Source organism: Scleropages formosus, chromosome 1 (genome assembly GCF_900964775.1).
Source record: "Scleropages formosus chromosome 1, fSclFor1.1, whole genome shotgun sequence".
Classification (NCBI taxonomy): Eukaryota; Metazoa; Chordata; class Actinopteri; order Osteoglossiformes; family Osteoglossidae; genus Scleropages; species Scleropages formosus.
The window spans coordinates 45,778,151-45,801,853 of NC_041806.1; the positions used below are offsets into that span (position 1 = coordinate 45,778,151).

General features: G+C 42.4%; 1 protein-coding gene across 1 annotated transcript; it reads right to left on the reverse strand.

Annotated features, from left to right (window-relative positions):
* Positions 1 to 11,081: 11,081 nt before the first annotated feature.
* rfx6 (regulatory factor X, 6) lies at positions 11,082 to 20,836 on the reverse strand. Its single transcript, XM_029254485.1, has 19 exons — positions 20,704 to 20,836; positions 19,864 to 20,017; positions 19,122 to 19,245; positions 18,870 to 18,931; positions 18,493 to 18,570; positions 18,019 to 18,046; positions 17,423 to 17,530; positions 17,104 to 17,181; positions 16,891 to 17,004; positions 15,956 to 16,005; positions 15,555 to 15,714; positions 15,182 to 15,326; positions 14,833 to 14,942; positions 14,630 to 14,747; positions 13,680 to 13,802; positions 13,258 to 13,464; positions 12,306 to 12,839; positions 11,634 to 11,843; positions 11,082 to 11,333 (listed from the first exon to the last, which is right to left on the reverse strand). The coding sequence occupies exons 1-19, from the start codon at positions 20,834 to 20,836 to the stop codon at positions 11,149 to 11,151; spliced, it is 2,721 nt and encodes a 906-aa protein (XP_029110318.1). The 3' UTR covers positions 11,082 to 11,148.
* Positions 20,837 to 23,703: the final 2,867 nt, after the last annotated feature.

Genomic DNA, 23,703 nt, shown 5'->3' on the forward strand with positions numbered 1-23,703 from the left:
GTGCAAATGAACACAGTTGGTACCCGCAGAGTGGTTTTTAAAGAACGTTTGGTAAACTCATCTCTGAAGTTTACTTCTATAACTTTATAACTATTTAACGTCATCGGTGATGATACGTGTGATATGGAGATGACTACGGTACCGAGGAACACAGTGATTTTTTTAATCACTTGTTAATTCACTATTATCATTTTTTTCAACATGCCAGTAATAATTAATTTTAAGTCACTGCTTAGCTGATGTTGATGCCCAGCTCATAGTGTCTGACACATTTACACAGCTGGGAATTTTAGAGGAGCAATTCAGAGTAAATGTTTGAATAAAGAGTAAAAGTTTAAGGGTTTGACAGCAGTAGTTGGGCTTGAACTGGCAGCCTTCAAATTATGACCCATGCCCTTAACCGCTATGCAACCCCCCAGGACCACGCAGCACATTGGTTAAGGACAGAGATTTGTAATTAATAGCAATTATACTGTTTGCCTCCATTAGGCAGAAACATAAAGAAGCCAATAGATTGAAGCCATCCAGTACTTTTGACTATATTGGTGCCCTTGCCTTCGATTTGGAACGGAGTGCTCAGGTTTCTGGAACATTAAAACAGCAATAGACTGTGCAGCATCGCGCTTGAGCTGGCAGAGCATTTCTGGTGTTCTGCAAAAAAAAAAAAAGAACATAACAATTGAGACAACATGAAACAAACATGAAAACGGGCAACAGCAAGACAACAAACAAATGATGGACCACAGTCACTGAATGCAAGTCATGTTAAATGTTTCTTGTACTTTCACTGTTTTCGAGCAAGATTCTCATTCCGTGTTTGAAAGACAAATTGGGAAAAGATACAAAAGGGACTCTTGGTTCATGTTCAATTCAGTGACAGGTGCATTGCTTAGGAAAAAGAGCTTTGCGGGTCACATGCTCTGAACATTTGTGGCTGCAAATACCAGGATTTCAGACACTGCTTTACAACGTTTTGCTTTCAGATCAAAGTAAACAATGATTAACAATTCAATATCCTAGTTTTGCACTGCAGAATGCAATATGTGGGGTCATATACAACACCCTTACTTCAAGAAATAATACCACAACAGGTGTGTCATGTGACAGTTCACCTGAACTTATCCATTCCTTTAACAGGGTTTTTATGCTTCTTGTCTCTAAATAAATTAATAAAGCATTTTATTTGTGTATTTTTCAGGGGAAAATGGCTCCAGACGAGCAAAACATATTGGTTAATCTGCAGGATGAACTCTATAGTGCATCAGCATGCCAAAATGTTAAAAAATATCCTATAGCTTGTCAAAAGAACATGCGTTGGATGTATATAATAGCAACCTACTGCTGTTGGTTTTCGCGTCACTGATGTCCAGCCTTTAAATTAAGGACTGGCCTTGAGGTGCCGGAACACAAGAAAGCAGCAATGCAAGTGTTTACATCGTGTTTGCTTTCGAAAATTGTGGCGGTAATTAAAATAGCCCGTCGAGCTTCAAGGGGAGGAGGAGGATGACGGATCGACACTCCATTCATTTCAGGCAGGATTTGTTTTGCTCAGCTGGCATTCAGCATCCCTCTACTTTGATTACCTGAGAATAAAGCCACTATTAATAAGATGAAATGCGCCAAAGAACCATTGGCTTTCGCTCACAGACTCTGGCAATTGCAATTATCCTTTCTGTGTGTGTGCGTATGTGTTTTAAACCTTCACACTGAACCCTCCGCACACTGACATGTCGGTGTTTTTGTTTTCCTAGACATGGGATCACGATTGATTGATTGATGATTGATAATTATTGCTACGCCCGTCTGATGTACGTGTGTTATTTTGTATCACTTAAAAGAGCTGAACGAGATGACAAAAATGTCACTTTTAAGGATGGCCAGAAGCAATATCTCCTGTAACAGGAGAAAAAAACATACCCAAAACACTTTTTCACCACTTTTACATGAATTCCTTTAATGAGGCGATCAATTTATCAATACTTCTTTTGGAAAAAATCAGTTCCTAGACAGCAAATGTCACCTAAATTTATAAAAATAGCAAAATACCAAAATAAAGTATATTTATATGCTGGATGGAAATGTCTTGATTACGTCACTCATGGATTTTTATGATGCCTTAAACGCAGTTTGAGCGCCAGCTGAAGAAACAACTATATTGCAGTATTGGGGTAAACCTTACAGTAACAACAGAGAAAAGCCAGTCTTTATAAAATCTCTTCCATTAACTTTTGTCCTTTATTTATATATCATTGTGTTTTAAAGAAATATGTTGTTTTAATCCGTTCCATGCAGCTTAGATTTTAAACTGTGTGGTTCTCATTTCGAAGAAGTGCCCATTGCTGCTAAAAGGCGTAAAGCCCTATTTAAAAAGTCAAGGTGGCCGAGAAAAAAAGAGACTTTCAGCAAACTTTCGTGCCGACAGTGAAGACGCAGAAGTTATTGACAACTTCTGGATCTTGAGATCAGTAATCAAGAACATGGGATCAGGCAGTCAAGAGCCACACGAAGCCAACGACGAGCAACTGGCAGAGCGGCAACAAAAGATCTGGAAAAGTTCATTAACTGTGTTGGCGTATCCACAAGAATGAAGATTGGAATTCTTCGAGTAACTGTAATTTCTAAAGAGCTACACGGATGTGAAAGATGGATTTTAACAGAAGAGGAAAAACATGGGCTCCTTTCAACTGTGGTGTTGAAGAAGAGTTAAAGATACCATGGAAAGCCAGGAAAAACAGATGGATGCTGGATCAAATCAGACCAGAACTCTCATTAGACACACAGATGATGAGACTGAGGTTATTGTACTTTGGACATGTCATGTGAAGATCAGATTCTCTTGAAAACGATCTATGCATGGAAAAGTTGAGGGGAAGAAGAGTAACAGCAGTTGAAAGGCTCCTTTTCTGTGGCAGGGGTGCAGCACGGTGTGTGTTTTACTTCCTTTTACTTGTTTTAATGTGCTTTTTTGAACTCGGGGCACTCGCTGTCGCAGCAGCCATCAGAGGTGGGTGAGCTAAACAACAGCACTGCAAACACACTGACGAATGGAAACACCACTGAATGAACATTTTACCTGCTTTTGCAGGCAGTACTTTTAATGTTTAAACGTTTTTTTTAATCAAGCTATTCTTATACCGGCGTATGTCACAGCCTTAAAGCTGTGGTGCCCCCGGAGTAATTTGCTCTCCTTAAAATATCCTGCTTCATGCACAGCTGGCTTTTCTTATGAATCATTTTTTTACCGCCACCTGTTGTGGAAGTAAATTACCACGTAACGAGCAAAAATGCCGTTGTACCGAATACTGAGGCCATTGCATGAAAAAGGACACGTATTCTTCCGATGTGTGGGTTTTTCATTGTACCATGAGGACTAAGTGTATTGAAAAATGACAAAGGAATCATTATAGCAAATGAGCATACCGTGTGTCAACGAACCTCGATTCCATTCATTCGGTGAGGAACTCTCATTTCCTTGTCTTTAAGGCCACTTATTATGTCATATCAATTAATTACATTTCTGGATTTCTATTCTTTAAGAGATTTCTGCTTGGACAAGCTCAATGAACTCATTTTTTTGACCTCAAATACTGCTGCCCTGCATGTAACCTAAGCAAGAATTCAGGTAAAAAAAGATGTCCACTGAGGTTCAGGGACCAATTACTTATTTGAGTATTTGATCTGCATTGCTCAGGTCCTCCAGTCACAATTGTGTTCTTGTCATTAATAGCAGTATAATGCACTGTCCTCGCTTGGTTAATTAATTTGGGCATTGCAATTTGGGATGAAAGTACAGCAAAGAATTGCATTACAAAGCACGACCAATGCAGCTGTCAATAATAGCTTCCGCACTTCATGGCCTTTATGTTATATTTGAAGATGAATAGAGGAGTCTGATGATTTGAAAAGCAGCCCTGTTTCACATTACTGGCTTTGGGTGGATGGATGTTTCCTCCCCATCACTCAAACGCATTCTATTTAAATACTAATTATTAATCTGCTCTTCCTGTGCGGATTTAAAATAAAGGAATGCATACTTTGTGTAAATATGAATATATTCATTTAAAGTTGCAACTCGGGAAATCCAAAATCACTTTACCGTTAAGTCTCAATTAGTGGAATTAGATGTCTCTCAATTAATTTAGTAGTAAGGTTCTGAAATAATATAAAGGTCTGATGCAGCCATAATAAATTTTATTTATGTATTTAATTAATTTCGAGCTCCATTAGAAATAAATTAAATTACTGAAAATAAAAATATGCAATTCATAAACTCCTGTTCAGAATGTTGACAGATTCATGCCATAGAATATGTGACATATTGGTAATATTTTTGTCTATCACCAACGTTCAAGAATACCAGACCAGGCTGAAAACACTGCTGAAATGCACTGAGTAAGATGTCTCACAATCCTATACTGTTTGGATATCCTTTACTCCCAACTGGGTATGGGCTGAGTACAAAAATGGAGGTCGACTTCAATGTGCAAATAAAAAAGAAAATTAAAAAAACAGCTAAGACAACAAAATTAAATAAAAATGAACTAATAAAACGCAAATTAGACAAACTGGAAAACCTTCCTTTAGAAAAATCAGAACTCGGACGTCTGTACCAGGAGGAACGAGTGAATTTGACTTTCAAAAATTTTGTAAAAATTTCTTTTTTCATTTCGCTAATTTTGCTGCACGTTCCGAATTCATGCAGAATGCAGATTCTGAACATCTTCAGAAGTACCTGTGACAGCAGAACAGAACATGGTCACAAAACTACATTTTGTTCTTTATTCGGGTTTTTTTCTTCCAGCGGACGCTTCAAAATCCGGGTGCTTGTAGCGAGAGGCACGCAGCTGCAGCACCGGCTCTCATTTGCACAGATTCCCCCAGGTATTTATCACCAATGACAGAGATGCCTGCGATGTGGTGCCGCAAACTACGGGTCAGAGCTCACGCGGCTGCGGAATTCCGAGGCCCGGTGTTACTGCAGACCCATAAACTGACAGACAACTTCTCACCAAGGCACTCATGGCAGGCAACACACTCTCCAGCTCAGCAAGATGATCAAAAACCCATTTGCTAAATTAACTTCATTATAGCTTTTACATAGCGTCGCAAGGTGATAAAACGCAAGTTGCAAATGTAGTGATTGTGTAGCACAAATGATGTCGAGTTCGAATCCCTTGGAAGGTCTGGCGTAGGGCGACAGCCGCAGAGAACCAGAGCTGAAATCACAGCACGAACAAAAACTGAAAAAGGCGGAAAACCTGAAGAGGCTTAAAGGTGCTGAGTTTCAAGCCTCGACTTGAGTCCAGGAGAAGCTGGAGTTCATTAGCAGTCTTTCCATTTCTCGCCTTAATCCCGCTTCCCTAAAAGTTTAAGTTCAGCCGGAACGTGGAAGCTTAGCATCAGGGGAACCCAGTGTGGTATAACGGAGAAAGAGATGAAAGGTTTGTCACCATTTCAGCCGAATCCAACTTTCGAAAAAAAATGTCTTGCACCATTAGAGCACTAAATCCGAGCTCATCTCGACATGGTTGCGATTTTACAAGAACTTTGACACTCGGGGCAGAAAATAACCTTTAGGCTGCTGGTTCAAGTTCCTCGGGAGGCCTGATGACACCTATGAAATAAACCAGTTAACCTGAATTCCTTGAGCTCCCAAAACTGGGAAAAGTATAGGTTTGCTTTGCACAAAAAAATCTTGCTTTTCTACACCATTAACTCCATACTGTTAACTCACACACACACACACACACACACGCAGTCCGAACCGCTTGTCCCATACAGGGTCGCAGGGTGCCAGAGCCTAACCCGGCAACTCAGGGCGTAAGGCCGGAGGGGGAGGGGGGACACCCAGGACGGGACGCCAGTCCGTCGCAAGGCACCCCAAGCGGGACTCGAACCCCAGACCCACTGGAGAGCAGGACCCGGTCCAACCCACTGCGCCACTGCGCCCCCTACTGTTAAGTTGTTTTTTCAAATTTTGTTCTTCCCTGATACTTTGTAGACAAGGAGATTTGGACTGGGTTTGGTTTCCCTTTGGTTTTGACATTGAAATGAACAAAAATAATGACAATAATATGAAAATGCCTCCTTCTGTTGCAGGCATGAAAGGCAGAGCGATTTTTAAAACCGTGCAGCAAGCGATTGTGTTTGATTAGAGGTCACGTTACTGAAACTCGGGAGAAATCACAGTTTGGTGAAAATGATGATTTTAAAAAAAGGGCCTCACACACTGAGGAAAAGTGTGTTTGCGCCAAACTACTGGTTACAACCCACTGAGACACCAAGAAATGTACGAAATAATCTATAAATTCAAAAAAAACATGTATTCCTAATGTGTTCAATATAGGAGCTGGCCAGGACAAAAGGATTTAGTTTTTATTTTGTAATTTAAAAACATTTCCTCAACCTTAGTGCGCTACCTGCTGCTCACTAAGGCACTTTGTCAAAACAGGGGTCTTAGATGCCAAAAGAAAGCCCCCCCCCCCCCCCCCCAAAAAAAAAAATGAAGTTACCGTGGTCATTTACACAAACGTTTCACTCTGCTGTCCTCATGTGGACATAACCCATAACAGCTGTCAGCGAATTGCTCTGTCTCACAGGGATGTACTGAAGTCAACAGCGGATGACTAAAAACCATATTGCAATGTACTTCTGTATTTTTTTCAATTTTTTTGTGCATCACATTAACATATCTGAAAGAGGCACTGCAGTTAAGAACATGAACTTGTAACCTGATGGTTGCTGGTTCAAGTCCCACTCTCCTGTAATGCTACAATATACCTGAACAAGGTACTTACTGTGAATTGCTCCAAATAGATATGTCCACTCAACTAATGGGTGAAGCATTACATGCCCTGTTGGATGAAAGTGTCGGAAAAGCTATGAAATAATTATTTGAAGTCACCAGTTTTAAAATAATATCTGCTAATGCCTACAGTGTATTATAACCCACCCAAGTAAAGAGGAAGTGGAGGTCTTCAGGCAGCATGCATTGGAAAACACTCAAGGACACATGTCAGGAGGCTGTGGAAGGAGGTCTTTGGGTACTTGTATAAATCTCCTAACTCCAGGTGCTTATCGATCATCTTACGTGGACAGATCCAAGTTTGGCCCTGCCTTCATTGACGTACAACCTGAACTTCTCCTAGGTCAAGGTCCAGTTTGGTCTTATCTCAGGTCCAGGTCAAGGCTGAACATCTCCCACATCCAGGTTGATCATCTTGAAATTTTAGGTCCAAGTTGGTTTTCACTTTTGTCCAGATCCAGGTTGAACATCTCCGAGCAACAGGCCCAGATTAGTGATCACTCAGGACCAAGTCCAAGGTCATCACCATCCAGGTCCAGGTCGATCATCTCCTTGGTTCGTTGACGAGGAAGCTGCCTTGCATTGCTGCGTTGTCACAGCCTTTCCTCCCAACACACAAATCTCAAGTGCACAGGAAACATTAGCAGGCTGTTCTAAAAGAACGTGCTCCTCTGATAAACATGTAGTACCTTTCAATGTACACATAGATGACTGCAGACTACCTTGTTTTTACCACTAATAGTTTGGTCTCCAATTGCCGAAAGCAGAGGATCGACAAACAGCAGCTGAAGTTGGATAGCTTTGTTAAATGTGTCCGTCGGTTGGTCAAAGCCTATGAACTATGAAATTAAAAAAATAGGTAAATTAATTGTTTGAAAAAATAATTTGAAAAGAATTTGTTTTTTATATATTTGGAATAATTATTGAATATATCACCTTTTCCAAATCTTTGCAACAGGAAGGTACAGTGGAGATCTAACCTTTTGGTCAGTGCCAGATGTTACACATGAAAAAGAGCTTCCTTTATGTGTAGAGACTTTAAATTTACATTTATTTAGCAGATGCTTTTCTCCAAAGCGACTTCCAATGAGCCCACACACCTTATCACCAAGGTCACTTACACTGCTAGATACACTACTTACACTGGGTCACTCATCCATACATCAGTGGAACATACTCTCTCTGTCACTCACACACTTTGGGGAACCTGAGAAGCATGTCTCTGGACTGTGGGAGGAAACCAGAGCACCCCAAGGAAATCCATGCAGACACACAGAGAACATGCAAATTCCACTCCACACAGACTGAACAGGGGTCAAATCCACTACTTGCTGTGCCACCCCATATGTATATATATTTTTAATCAACAATATATATACCTTACAAGTCTGTAAGTGTGAGTTAAATCCCTGCAAAAATTTATTATTGAAAAACAAAATTGAGACCAAGTTTCCAGTTCTGCAGTGACCTCTTGTGGTTCGAGACCTTTCCATGTGGAGATGTGGAAATGCAGAGATGCCATACCAGTCATACACCCTTCAGTCATCACTAGTTCCACTAAAAAATCACAGTGGCACATAATATCCACTGACTGAGTTTTGTTATGATTAAATTTTTGCAAAAGGTGAACGTATGACCTATCTATGCAACCAAAGGAAAATAATAAAGTGTCATGTATTTACATTTGCTTTATGCTCATTTGAACACGAATGAAAGAGAAACATGCTGAAAGTTGCACATATGGATAAGGGAAAGTTCTATCATTTTCTATTTTTTATAGACACTTGTTGATATTCTGTAGGAACGTCGCATACACCTACGTGTAGCAACTGAACGAGTGTATATAAAAATAATATTAAAGAAGAAGGCTTCTTATTTTCTCACATCTCGGTATGTGTTCCAGCACCATTATAGATTGCCTTTACAGACACGTATTTCCAACTTTTATTCTTTAAATAATTTTTAAAAACAATAATCCCTGTTAAATCATAATTTTGATTAATCAATTTTACTGATAATCATCAGCATACTACAGCACACATTTTTGCCCCACACATAGTCCTGTTGTCGCTTGCTGTTTTAAAAAGTTGCATATATTTGTAACATTATAATATTATATCATATCATATGTAATATTATATTCACATTATTGCAACATATACTATGGTTACATAAAATTACATACAAACATTGCATAGATGTGAGAAAAGTATGTTTTATTCTGCCATATACTACATCATATTATTTAAAATAGAAGAAAATAATGTTTTAAGGTTTTTTTTAGCAACGAGGGGTAGGGGAGAGAGCTAGAGGCCACTTGTAACCCAGACCCGGTAGTGAGGGCACTGTAATCTTCTAACTGGATCCCCTGATATATAATGCAGAGCCACTCAACAAAGCCATGACCGGAGCGCATAAAATCCGCTGGATGTGTTGATCTTTAGCCCGGCGGCCGTGCATATGGAGGCTGAGCACCTAATGCGGACTTCTGGTTAAACATTGGCCCAAAGTTTGCGCACTGCCTTCTGTTGTTTTTACACTAAAGGCCCCACAATTGTTGGAGGCATTATTGACTTTGTAATTAAACTATTCTAACGTCAGGATTTTGTAATCATTACTTTTCAAGCCATCTGTTCCAGACGAAAGGGGCCAGTGCATTTTGCCCTTGAGTAGATAAAGGGCAGCGCTGATACGCGGGCAATTTTATCGTCCAATTTTATCATTCAAGGCCCAATATTGTACAGGAAACATTTGTAAATAGTTGCTGAAAACCTGACTCCCATACACACTTTTTGTATGATTCCACTCCCTTTTTAATTAAAAAAACTGAGATTTTTTTCATAGACCGCTTTGTAAGTTCTGCACGTGGAAGCCCTGGCAGATTCAGTGTTGCTGATTATGGTTTTATTGGCTTCCATCTGCTCTAAGACCAACACGGCTCAATTTAGTAAATATGGAGAAGAATAAAACAATCTTTTCTTCATTCAAGCTTGCATTGTGAATGCGCGGCTTTTTCGTCTAATGGGTTAAACATTTCTATTGGTCCGGGATTCGGTCAACACCTTTATCTGTCCGTTTCTTCCACCTATTGTGCAATAGGGAAATCAAATAATTTATCTCCTCGCAGATAAAACTCAGCTCTGATCTGTGGCTTCTTCAACTGTGTTTCCGGACCACAATCTCACTCTTGTCTGCTGCAGGCCCGGTTTACTCATTACGTCCCTCTATTCCACGAGTTTGTCAGTAAGGCTTTGCAACAGGAGATAAGGGTGTTATTGTGCTTTACGAACTACTTGTGCAGTTGCTCAGGAGTCGCGTGACCAGTTCTTGACCCATTCATCAAGAAGCTCCTGAACCAATAGCAATGCCTGATTTATAATATATATTCTGAAATAGTCTATAGTAAGACATTTTACCTGCAGAACCTCAGATCCAAGGAGCGTTATCAATTGAACCTTCAATATCTCATTCCAAGACTCTTATTCTTTCCCCTACTTGTGTGCATGCCTTTCCAACACTGTCTCATGTCCCGCTTAAAATGAGTTTATATTAGCGACTCAATGGATTCAGCAAAGCAATTAATATCTGATGCAAGGTGGACACAGTAGGACATAATCTGCCCGGCCAACAAAACGCCAAACAGCCACCTGTACGATTAAAAACCCACTAACAGTATTTTATGTACTTTTATTTCAATTTACCAATTTGCCAAGAACATTGATTTTAAATTTAATAAAAAGAATAACAAAATACATTAACGTCTTAAATAAAGTGTTGATATTACTCATGTTTTTGACAAAAAAAAACACATTTCTGTCATAAATACAAATTTTGTTAATACTCAGCATTTACAGTACAGCTATATGTTACAGGGATTATATTCACAACGCTGTTTGGAATTAAGTTAAAGCTTATAAGTTTATTAGAGACATATATTGTTGCTGCAACAACACCTCAGAAAAAAAGCACTAAAGCGTTCCCGTGCATTTCCTGTACTCTGTCAAAGGGGATTAGCTCAAAGCCAAGAAATACGCAGCAGGTTGTGCTTCATTTTGCGCCGGGGATTAAACGTGTGTTTGGAAAAGATGATCGCTCCGATTCCCTTCGACGTGCCGCATTCAAAGGACTCTCACGGTTTCCCTGCAGTAGAGATGGCGCTGCTAGGAGGACACAGAGACCGCGCTGTGACGCAGTGAAGTGCCAAAACATGGACCATTTTAAACTACCCTGAACAAGAACCCATGATGCGTTTTGGTTCTTCATGCTGGCGGAACATGTGTTTAAATGTGAGGCCAGTGGTTCTGCTTCAGCTGGAGCTAAAGGGGTGGGCAGTGGGGGCAGCATCAGGGACCACCTCCCGCAGACCCCATGAACACAGTGTTGATGGGTGGCAGCGATGAAACCATGTCTCGGACATCCACGTGGGACCGGTGAGGAAGCAGCGTGTCCTGGGAGGGGAACTGGGGAGCGGATCCGTACATGCAGGGGGTGGAGGCAGAGGAAGGGGTCGTAGCAGCCACAGAGGATCCTGGGCAGTGAAGAGTGGAAGATACACACGAACAGGATGAACGTCACTTTAAACTTATACAGCTTTTGAAAATAGTCACTGGTCCACAGCACTTTTGCTGATGATGCTACTGATTGTTTTACCGGGGTGACTGCTTATTTGTTACAGGCACATGCATGTAAAAGAAAACTTTGTAAGGTCTATATCTTGGTATAAAATCTATTCGATGCGTCACGAAGTGGAGGTTGTGAGGAATAAGGCTTTAAAAACCTTGAAAACAAAACCGGAACTTGTGTTTCAATTTGCCGTGTCACCTCTCACCTGGGGTCCGGGACACGAGTGCCTGAGGGTCAGAGTAGTACGAGCCTCCCGGTTTCCTGGCTGTGTCATCCAGGATGTTGAGCGGGTCGTGAACGTCGCTGTAGGCGGGGATCGGCCGGATCGCGCTCACGCTGCTGATCACTGACACGTGCTGGTCGATCACAGAGCTGAGCCTCTGGGAATCACCGAAACTGCTGTTTCCATAGTACCCTGGTAAAACAGAGCCGAACCATTTCACTCCACAAGCTCGAATGCTCTCCTCCGGCACGTGGTGAGAAAAAAACAAACAAAGACTTTTTAACAGGTTAAGTGTGATATGTTCATGATACAGTTGCAACATAATGGGAAATGGAACGGTGCAGAAAAGACATAAGGAAACACCAATTTGGGCAGAAAGAAATGAGAAAAACATGTGATTTGGAGAGAAAACAAGTGCAACCTCAGGACAGCTGGATGTAAATAACATTATACTATAGTATGAGGTGTATTTATGGACTGAACAAGCTCTATATCTAAACTGTGGTGGCTTTAGCATGACTCAGAGTTTTGGATAAACAGCAAAATGGGACTGTTCCTGGTAGGTAACCGAGAGTCTGTTGACGCTGGCACTTTCCGGCCACACCCCACCCTCCCTCCGTAATCCTCGCACCCTGTCCCGGCTCCACCCCTCACCGCTGTGTCCTGCCACCGAGTAGGCCGAACCCTGGTGACAAGCCCCGCCTCCATTCAGGCCACCCCCCACAAAGCTGTATCCTCCAGGGTCCAGTAGCTGCATGCCCTGTGCCTCCGCCGCAGGGTCCGGTGCGCCGCCAAAATTTGCCACGGGCCGGGAGTGGTAGGGTGTCACGGCGCAGCTGCTGCTGAAGAAGTCCTTCGGCAGCTGCTGCTCCGGCTGGTCGCCGAACGAGGGGTAGCGGCTGCCTTCCGCCCGCGGCTGGTAGGCTGCAGGCGGGGCTAGCGACTGAGGCCTGAACAACGCCTGGTAGCCGGGGTTGCTTGGGTAGACGCCGGGGCTGCTGTGGGGCAGGTTCTGGTACATGATGTCGGAGAAGGCCTGGCAGGCGGTGTGCGGCTGGAGGGCAGCGCAGCCAGCCTGAGGTCGGACAGCCATGGGGCCCTGGTTGATCACGCTGTCTCTGCTCGCCATCGCCGGAGAGATGGGGGGTGTCATCAGCGGAACGCTGTTCTGGGAGAAGTCCATTTGGCCTGAAAGGGCAAGAGTTTTGGACGCTTTAAATTACAGGGGTCCGGCAAAGTAAGAAACGCTAATTATAAACGGCAGCCAGGCGTGACCAAGCTCTTGGATTTTGGGAGCAGCTTTTCTGGCAGGTCTTTTCATGGAATGACACTGAGAAGCGGTCACTTCACTGTCGACTATCTCACAATAAACCACTTCCCTCTGCTCGGCCGATTTCGGCGCCGTAAGCTCTTCAACTGGCACGTTTACTTTGTGCCCCGACTGTCACAGACGTCAGAATGCTCTTTACAAAAGTGATCAGTGCAGCTTGCCAAAGTTTAAAACTGCAAACAAAAAGAGTTAAAAGCATCTACAGGTGTGCTAATTTCCCAGTAAATCATGCAAAGAGCACCCTACCTGAGAGGGAAAACAAGAGATGTGCGGTACCTGTCAGAGGAAGGCCTTCCGACTCCGCCTCCTGATAGGCTGCCATGTTTGCATCCAGCTCGCTCTGATTGGCCGCGAGAGACAGGTAGGCGTGTTCTGGGAGCGACTCGTTCTTCAGCGAAGAGTCGTTGGGCGCGGAGTTGGGTTTACTGCGGTTGGCGAGGAAGCAGGAACTGGGGGAGGCAGTGAAGGCCGCCTTGCTAGCATCTGAAATGAAGCAGACTTGTGAAAACACCTTCAGCTGCATGTGATTTGTCTGCAGAGACTCATGCAACTCTCCAGTTAAGAGCTTGCACTGTACAACCTTAAAAAGCATAATATATTTATTACAGAATTAAACACAACCATTATTATAGTAAGTGAGGAAAATGAAAGCCGTTACTACTGGACATTACAGGGAAAAACAACAGAGGCTCATGTACCTGCATTTCTCATGTATTTATCTAAAATGTTTTGCAGGTCTTGTTCCTTGTCGTTGTTGAACTGTGTCTCAATAGCCAGCAGGATATACTCATCGAGAAGCATTCGGACCAAGTGGAACGAACCTAAAAGCAACGAAAGCAGTTTGTGATCGGGAAGGTGACGAGTGCGCTTTGCACCGCGGCGGAAATTAAAGGTGTGTTTTGTAAAAGCGTGCCTTCAAAGCGCTGCGGAAGGTGATGAGATCGCGAGAGCAGGAGCGAGTTTCGCTCTGGTATCGGTGAGACCCTCCACCGAAGTCAGGGATGAAGCATGGTTTCACCTGCCCGCCGTTTGACCCGGAGCTGAGCGCTTCTCACCCTGTGACCTCAGCGAGCACCACCGCACCACTGTGCTGAGGAAAGTGACGGTCATCCCTGTCCTTCTCCAATCAGGAGAGACACCACTGATAAGGGCTCAGTCACCTGGTCACAGCCATTAGGTTTTATTGCTCATTGTTGTTTTACATTCAGGGCAAGGAAAGGCCATGTTTGTTTGTGTGTGTCTGTGTTTGAAAAGAGCACGCAAAACCATTTTCACTGAGGGAATCTGTGTGGAGACTTTTCAACTGGTCCAGTGCAGGGTCACGGTGATCTGGAGCCTATCCTAGAACCATAGGGCAGGAGGCAGGGTACACTCTTTATGGGGCAACAGTCCATCGCAGGGGAATCAAACACACTCACTCATACATTATGGATAATTTGAAGTTACCGGGTGAGCTGAAACAGATGTTTTTGGACTGTGGGAGGAAACCAGAGCACCAGAAGGAAACCCACACAGACACTGCACAGATCGAATCAGATTTGAACCCATGTCTGAACTCACAGCCCAGCAGTCGTGAGGCACCAGCACTACCTGTTGCAGCACTCTGTCTCACTGTAAGTTCAACAGGTCACAGATCTGGGCTTCTTACCAAAACTGGTAGCGTTGTTCAAGGTGAGGTTGTGCATGACCCGTGCACCGAAAAAACTCCACTTGAGAAGGAAATCCTGTGCCCTCTTCTTCAGCGACCGGCCATTCTGCTTGCTTGGCTGGAGAACAAGAAGAATTGAGCTCGAGCTCCTTCTCCTTCGGAAAAACCAGTCGACGTGGAAGCTACTTGAGAAGACAGCCTACCTTGATGACCTTCTGTTCCACGACAGTGTCCAACCACTCAATGAAGGACTCTACAGTTGCATTCTTCTTCAGGAGGTCCTTCAGTTCTTGAAACACTGCAATAGAGTCGTCTACCGAGTTTGAAGGAAAAGCACAAAGGAATGTATTTTTTCACACGCGCAAAACGTCCTTGAGGCCTGTATTGTGATAAAGGGTATGTACGCACAATGTATGGCATTAAACATAATAAACTGAAGATGGTTTTGAACCTCGTATTCAGACTTTTGAAACTGAAAGACAAACGAGAAATGTAAGAGGAATAAAAGACTCTGAGCGAGATGGGAGATCGGCCCCTTAGATGTGTCCTCACATTCGGAGTAGAGATCCGTGTCCTGGTCTCCGCTGCTAGAGATGGTGAGTAGGGCCTGGGAGCTGATGCTGTTGAGGTCTACCTTGTCGATGTCACCCACCATGGAGTTCACCACGTTTTGGTCGAATAGAGCAGGTCTGGCAATCTGACGGGCCCCAAAAGCAAGTCATCGATTTTAAGGAATATCTTTAGCACCACTAAAGAAAGATTGTGTCATGTGGTCAAGGGAGCATCTAGAGCATTATTAATAAATATAGGAGAGGGTCAATCATTTCTAAGAATGGCCACCATGTGCCGAAGACTTGCAAACACAGCATTGCCAGGGGGCTGTCAACGCTAAAACTTACTGACTGTTATATGTATACAGTCTAACCTGGGCGAGGTGTAGGAAAGAAGTCTGTCGCTTTAAGGAGGACACAAATCGGCGGGCGATAGGCAGCTTCTTCTCAGAGAGGCATTCTGGGAGATTCTCTAGAGAGGTGACCATCCAGTGCTCCCAGTGCTTGGCGAAGTTCCGAATGTCTGCGAGGAGACTGGAAAGCATTGTCTGTTTGTGCTCAGCGTGCTTAATAAACCGATGAAACAGAGCACTTGTATTCTAACGTGTGTCATTTGAAACAACGAAAACTGGCGAACCTTAGGTGTGTCATTGTTAGCACAGAGTGAAAATGATCATCCGTGTCCTTTTTTCTACAACATGGTCTCTATTGTGCGCCATCAAATACACAGCACATGTGTCAAATATAAGTTAATATACAGAAATGTACATTCTACCTTTCGGGCATTTCTTGCATTGTGGCAGGAATTAAAACATCGGTCAAGACCTGTAAGATAAGATGTATCATAAGATCTGTCAAAATCGTCTTGTTAGCATATGCTTTTACTAAAACACAGCTTACCATTTCACCGACTGACAAAGTAGATTATCTGACTGGAGCAACTTGGCTATCTTGCTGAAGGGTACAATTTAAATTTACATTTATTCCTTTAGCTGGTGTCTTTTTCCTAAAGCGACTTACAGTGTGAAGGGACATACAATTACTTACCCATTTATACAGCTGGGTAATTTTTTTACTGAAGCAATTTAGGGTAAGCACATTACTCAAGGGTACGACAGCAGTACGTCAGATTCAAACCTGCAACTGTTGGATAAAGATCCATTTTGCCTAAGATCTCTCCAGCTTATTTACGGTGTAACTGTTCACGCATCATAACTCCATAAGCATCCCCAGATACAACCTTCATTCAGCCATTACTCTGCATTATACTTACTCATTTGTGTATCTTATAATATTTAAAAAAAAAAAAATTAGTCGGAGGGTATCGGGATTTGTCTATCCTATGTTTTATGCACCTACTCAAACGATGAACCTTGGTGCAGCAAGCGGTAGGGAACAAACTAGGTTTGCTTGAGACTTTCATGTCTGCAGCTATGTCTCCTTCTCTCAATGTAATGCATAAATTGTACTTTTGCTGAGATGTACGTCGCTTTGGACAAAAGTGTCTGCTAAATGAATAAATGTAAATGTAAATGTAAATGTAAATGTAAAGGCGGCTCTAGCCACTCTGCTACCAGCCTAAGGATCTCACCAAGACCTGAATTGGTATGATGGCCACCTTTGGTGTCATTACCCAGTATATTGCACCTGTTCTTCCCCTAAGAGGGGACGAAACAGACCGGCACCTGGATGGCGTGCTGGACTGCGTACCTTGTACAGTATGGAGTCGCATACACAGAAGATGTCAACGATGACAGAGTCCTCTAAGAGGGGTAACAGGTGGTCGGGCATCCCCTGCCAGAAGTGCAGTAGAAAGTTCTGAATCTGAAAACCGTGAAGGAAGGAAGCCGTTAGAATGGGGGCCATAAGGTTGCTGGTGATGAAGAGAGCCCTCATTCTTCCTTTTCAGAGGCGCACAGATACCTCTTCAAAATTGCTGTTGATGGCGTTGTCCAGAATGCACTGGCAGTGTGTTTTGTACATCATGATTAGGGTGTCCACCTGTTTGAAGCAGAAAAACGACCCACGTTCCCCTTTTTTTCAACTGCAGTTTCATTTTCATGCAGTCAATCGTGTCATTTATGGTCACACGAGCTGTGCGCTGGTTTATAAAAGGTCTTACAGCACGCACTACTAGGTGCTCCTCAAGAAGAACTCAACCTGCCTCCGAATCATCTCAAGATCAGTCTCACGGAGACTCCAAAACTCCACGACAGTGAGCGCAAGGGATCATTCTGCGCACCTTTTCTTTGGAGACTGAATCCTGAAGTAGGAGATGCTGGGCGCTTGGAAATTCTGGCAACAAGGTTCCTGTCTTTGAGCTGAGCGAATACTTTCGTGTGAAGCCTCCCTGTCACAAAAATATGGTAAAAAATTAAATAAACTTATTTTCACTTGCATTTTTAAAATTATGCATAAACTGTACTTTTAAAAGTTTTCTTAAAAAATGTGAATTAAGCTTAAATGAAATTTCGAAATTCTAACTCTTCACGTATGTCAGTTAAACCATCATCAGCCTTTTTCTGTGCTGGAAGAAAGTGTTAAATACATCATTGATTCTTGCGTGGAGGCTTTTAAGGCATTTCATAGATGAATTCACATTGCCGGACCATCCCAATAGTCTTGTTATGTACACAACATTGAACTGTATTCGGTGCACCACTTTCTGGGTGTTTCCACCATATCACCTCAGAGCAATGGGTGCAAGAAGATTTGTTGAATGCGACAGAGTGTATTGTTACTATACAATTTACTGGTAAACTGAAAACTACATTTATAATAATCAATAACAAGACTATAAATAAACTGATGCACAAGGAAGCTAAGAACTGATCTTACCTCGTTCTTCAGTTTGCTCCCGGAAAATCTGAAAGGAATACACGCATGAAAATCCAATGGGCTGTTAACGCCTGACTTCCGCAAACCAGCGAGTGTGTGATGTGTGTGTTTTACACACTGCACAGCAGCCCCTCACGTACATTGGAATTACATATTGGAACACGAGAAAAGGCCTTTTTTTGCAGGATCGTGACATTTAGCAGTTTACAGATCACTTGTGGCCAAACATTTGAGGCCTCGAAATTAAAAAGTGTGACTCGCGAGCCGGGAGAACGGATGTAAACGGATTTCCTTTGCTGGCTCGCAGTCGCTCGCCCTTTGTTTGGTGTTCAGTTCTGGGCTCAGCTCAGCGCTTTCTACACATCTACTGCCAAACAGACAGCTTTCACACCACGAGGCTGCTCACTAATAAAGATGAGCGATGCTGATAAGGTTGCTAATGAAAGGAGCGGATGCTCCATTTCAGAGGTTTACCTTGTCAGGCCTTTTCCTGAGTAAACCGAGTGGTAATATGCACTGCTCTCTTTGATGCCGATGCCGTAGTAGTGATACCTGTGTGACACAAAAAAAGGACTTTTCCAGTAGAAAACAACACCTACTGTGAAAATTAAATTAAAACTGGCTTTACAGCACAACGCTGCATCGTGCAGCAATCACATGGGTGGCATAGGCTTAAAAGTACATATATAAGAAATTAAATTTGACATTAGGGTAAGGGATCATTGCAAAATTAAAATAAGATGAAGACCTCGACTGAAAGAATAAATATCATTTCATAAAACGGAGTCAGCCACAGTATTTCATGTTAATCGGTCAACCTTATTTATGTTTCATTTCATATCTGAACTTACTTTGAATGGCCTCTGGTGCCAAGTCTCCGGGTTGTTAACAGAGGAAACTTCTGTCGAATCGTCTGTAAACAAATCCAAAAATCTAAGCTTTTAAGCTTCAGATGAACACCCCCTTTTTCCAATTAACTGGAGAGGAAAAGATCAACGGAACTTTTGAGCAAAGACATTTTACACAACTTCGAACAAGTGTGACGGCATGAATAATATGAAAAGGCATCTTGAGAGAATTCGGAACAGGTAACGGTTTTCTACCTTCCCAAATGTTGCAGCGCACGCTGGTTCCAGTTTCTCCTTCCTACAAAAGTCTAAGTAATGTGCGTAGAGGATGCATCGCGGCAAGCACACCCCCTCGCAAACAATGTAGTTTTCCTCAAGCCTGGGAGAGATAAAACAGCTCAGATCAATCGCAAACTTCCTCCTGTTTGTCCTGCCGATAGAGGACAAAACAGTTGACGTGTTGCGGAAGATAAGTTGGCTGGTCAATATATTTTTAAAGCATGGTATTGTTTGTCAAACATCTGTTTTGTGTTATTTAAACAGCTGGAAACATACATTTATATTTATTTATTTAGCAGACACTTTTCTCCAAAGCAACTTCCAACAAACTCTATGTAGTGTTTTCAGCCCACACACCATATCACCAAGGTGACTTACACTGCTAGATACACTACTTACACTGGGTCACTCATCCATACATCAGTGGAACACACAATCTCTCTGTCACTCACACACTATCAGGGAACCTGAACTCACTTTCTTGTACTGAAACCCTCCAGAACAATGTCTCAGTTGTCTCTTGTAGGTACTAAACCTACATCCTTCTGAGCTTTAAGTCCAGTTTTCTAAGCACAATTATGAAAGAATTTTGAATTTACTAAATCCTAAGGCCTGGAGTTTGCAGAGTCTGTGTGTGTATGTTTTTGTGTGTGTGTGTATGTGTGTGTGTGTGTGTGTGTGTGTTTGTGTGTGTGAGCGATTCCTGGAGCTCAGCTACCACTGCAAAGTCAGCTGCATCTGTTTCTTCTTGTCCTTGATGATCTGAGTGATGCTCTTCTTCGGCATAGACTGCTTCAGGACCAAATCCTTGGTATACTCAGACGGCTCCAGGTCCTCTTCTGTGGAAGGGGTTTCATTGCAGTCCTCCACTTCTGCCAGACAAATAAGAGACAACAATAAACTTGTTTAATCTCTCTTTAACTGCTGCATAAGAAGGAACTTAGGAAATGAGAACAAAATGACCTGTAAAACATCTCCATCTTCTGTCTTCTTATTCTACACATTTAACCTCAGACTATTTTATAAAAACAAACCCTGCTTTGGCATATTCCCAAAGCAACTCCATAACAAAGACTCCACAATTGAATGTCCCTGGTAAAATAGTCCTATGGTATCTTTAGGATCAGCAAAGCTATAATACAAAACGAAGAAATAGAAGCCCTAGCTGAGATGTTCTCGTACACATTTATTCACCAATACTCTAATAATTAGCACCATTTTTTTCATGCAAAACAGTGTGAAAATACTAGTAATCCATTGACCTTGAATGATCCGTGATGCCCTAAAAGTGCCACATGGTCTACAAAACAAACCAACAAGGAACCTGGCATTAATACGGCAGGCAACAATATTTAATTTAGAAAATTTAAGTAATTAATTCTCCACATCAAGGAGGATGTTTATTAGGCATACAGTATTGTTACACTACCTGGTTCAATCCAACTCAGGTATGTTCAGGAACACAAATATTATTTTGGACTGCCCCATGTAGACAGTGATCAGTCACTCCCAGCATGCAAAACGTTAACATCCATAACTGATATTTGGGTTTTGTTACCTGATTTAATTGCCGAATCCTCCTCTTCATTGGGTGTTGAAAAACAGTTATGGCCACAAGCAAGGGTCAGATCCCCACCTGCCAGTTGCTTCTTCTGCGCTTGATGTGCACCTCGGAAAGACTCATCTCCCATTGGGCTGTCTGTATTCCTCTTCAAGGGCATTTTAAAAACAAAAACTGGGGAATAAAATCTATACAATGAACAAATGTTGAGTACAAAGAAAATAACTCATCCTCAAAAAAAGCTCAATGTCTTCTAAAGTAAATGAGTCCCTTGAAGAACATGTTAGTGGTTCTCCAGTCCATCACAATAATCATTCATTTCCTCTGGGGAAAAAAACGCAACAGCCATTTCCTGCTCTGTTGTATCTTGAACATTGACTATTCAAAAAAGAAACGAAAAGACCACGTAGTATGTTGCCGTTCACGCCGTTGTGAAAAACAAGGAACAAGAACAACAGTGTAGTAAGCCTTTAAAAGGCTGTTACTCAACGTTTCCATTGAGAAGGGTCACCAACTTCCAGTCCTAATTAAAGCAGTGCCGGGGCTGGACTGCGACGTCATTTATCATATTTACTGAGGAGCGGGAGTGGATTCGGCCCGTTAATGATTAACTGGAACAGGCAATCGTCCCCCTCAATCTGGAATCACCACGCTCGCCTTTCTTTAGCGTGCAGCCCCAGCCATCTGATCCTGTCTGAGCATTTTCCAAAGCATGTTTTAGATGAAGAAATAACACATAAATAATGTGTAGTGACAAAGTTGTGGAGTATAGCATGGCCTCCTAATGCAATACTATATATCCATCCACAAAATCATATTTTGACTTAGCTGTTTGAGGTTAAGATAAAGACACTATGCAATAATGGATGAGATTCCTCCTAAAGATGCAAAGATGCAAATACGGTTGAATAAGCTGTAATTTTATACTAGAAATTACTATATATTTCACGGTTCCGTTTTAATGCAGTCAAAGCGATGCCGTTGAAGGAGCAGGAAACCATCTTTCAAAGATGAAAACTACACATTATTATTAACGTTTGACCTTTTTGCCCAAAGCAAGTTACAATGCTACAATGTGTTTTAATAATTTGTGACCAATTTCTTAAATTCTTTAAATCAAGTCTTTCTTTAATTCACTTCTCAGTTATTCAGAGGAATATTTTTGCTCACTCTATTCTCTGCTCGTGTTTTAAAAATTGATAGATTGTAAAAATTTAGAAGCACATAACTGTTCCCATCTCAGTGGAGGGATTACATAGGGGCACTTTTACCCATTAACTAATTGCTAATTATAACTGCCATCAATCTTCATGCAGCTATACCCTTTTATGCAAAGCAACTTCAACCAATTTACTTGTATTTATTTAGCAGATGCTTTTCTCCAAAGCGACTTCCAATGAACTCTATGTAGTGTTATCAGCCCACACACCTTATTCACCATGGTGACTTACACTGCTAGATACACTACTTACAATGGGTCACTCATCCATACATCAGTGGAACACACTCTCTCTGTCACTCACACACTACGGGGGAACCTGAACAGCATATCTCTGGACTGTGGGAGGAAACCCACACAGACATACAGAGAACATGCAAACTCCACACACACACCGAGCAGGAATCGAACCCAGGTGCTGTGAGACAGCAGCACTACTCACTGTGCCAACCAGTTCACAGACACATTTATCCAAGGTGACTTACACTGCTAGATACACTACTTACACTGGGTTACTCATCCATACGTCAGTGGAACACACTCTCTCCGTCACTCGCACACTATGTGTGTGTCACTCACATGCTACATAAGTTACTGTATTTAGCACTGTAAGTCACCTTGGTGAATAAGGTGTGTGGGCTCATAACACTACATAGAGTTCATTGGAAGTTGCTTTGGAGAAAAGTGTCTGCTAAGTGAATAAATGTAAATGTACACTAACTCCCTCCAGTCATCCACCCAGCTAGAGCTGAGCAGTGTAACATATACACTCTTACGCACAACTGAGTGCTGCCAATTCACCAGAAACACATCTTCGTACTAATTTGACCTTTTCAAAAAAGGACTACCGGGAGGTGTTTTGGGCGTTCACGTACTACTTTGTACCCCACGCGAACATGGGGAGAACACGCACCCCCCACACCGAACAGGATGAACCCAAGTCCAACGGCACAGGCCAGGTGTCGAGAGGCTCCAGCACCACCTGCTGCGCCAACGTGCCGGTGGGTAATTTTAAGCTTAAGGTAACTTCATCAGGGGGATGCGGTAGCGCAGTGGCACAGTGGGATGGACTGGGTCCTGCTCTCCAGTAGGTCTGGGGTTTGAGTCCTGCTTGGGGTGCCTTGCAGCGGACGGGCGTCCCCTCCTGGGTGTGTCCACTCCCCCTCCGGCCTTACGCCCTGTGTTGCCAGGTAGGCTCTGGTTACCCGTGACCCTGTATGGGACAAGGGGTTCAGAAAATGTGTGTGTGTAACTTCATCAGCTATAAATTATTTCAATGTAATAAAATGCTGCAGAATTTAGTATGTGCAAATAACCTCAGCGCTCGATTTAGAACCATTTCTTTCGTACTAGTACTTTTGTATTTGTGTAATATGAAAAATAGTATGAAATGAATTTACTCTCATCGGCAGGCAGGAAAGTGTTCAAAGGTATGACCCCTCCCCCCAGTGCAGAGGGCAGTACACACATCCCTTTTTTTATTTCAATACCAAAACTCAATAAATTGTACAGAACCACAACGACAATCATTGTGGTACAATTTGTGACAATGTATGACATTTGCAAATAAACACACACCTACAACTCTAATTACAATGCAGAAAAAGAAAAAAGTCCCCCTTTCCCTTGCTGGGGGTTACTTTTTATATTAACTTTATAGTTTAACAGTGCGAATGCTGTCTTACTCTTTACGTGTTATGTGGTCGCAATGTATTTTTTCCAGCTCAATTTTTAAAAGAGTAACGTCAGGAAAGCGCGCGCCTTCGGGGCACGTGAAG

What these genes read in the sequence shown, in the direction of transcription:
- rfx6 (XM_029254485.1), bottom strand. Translation starts at nt 20,836, where the DNA reads ATGGGAGATGAGTCTTTCCGAGGTGCACATCAAGCGCAGAAGAAGCAA. An exon ending in ATTCAGTCTCCAAAGAAAAG is followed by an intron (nt 17,182 to 17,422) that starts GTGCGCAGAATG and finishes TGCTTCAAACAG; the next exon opens with GTGGACACCCTAATCATGAT. An exon ending in CACGGATCTCTACTCCGAAT is followed by an intron (nt 14,943 to 15,181) that starts GTGAGGACACAT and finishes CAAACTCGGTAG; the next exon opens with ACGACTCTATTGCAGTGTTT.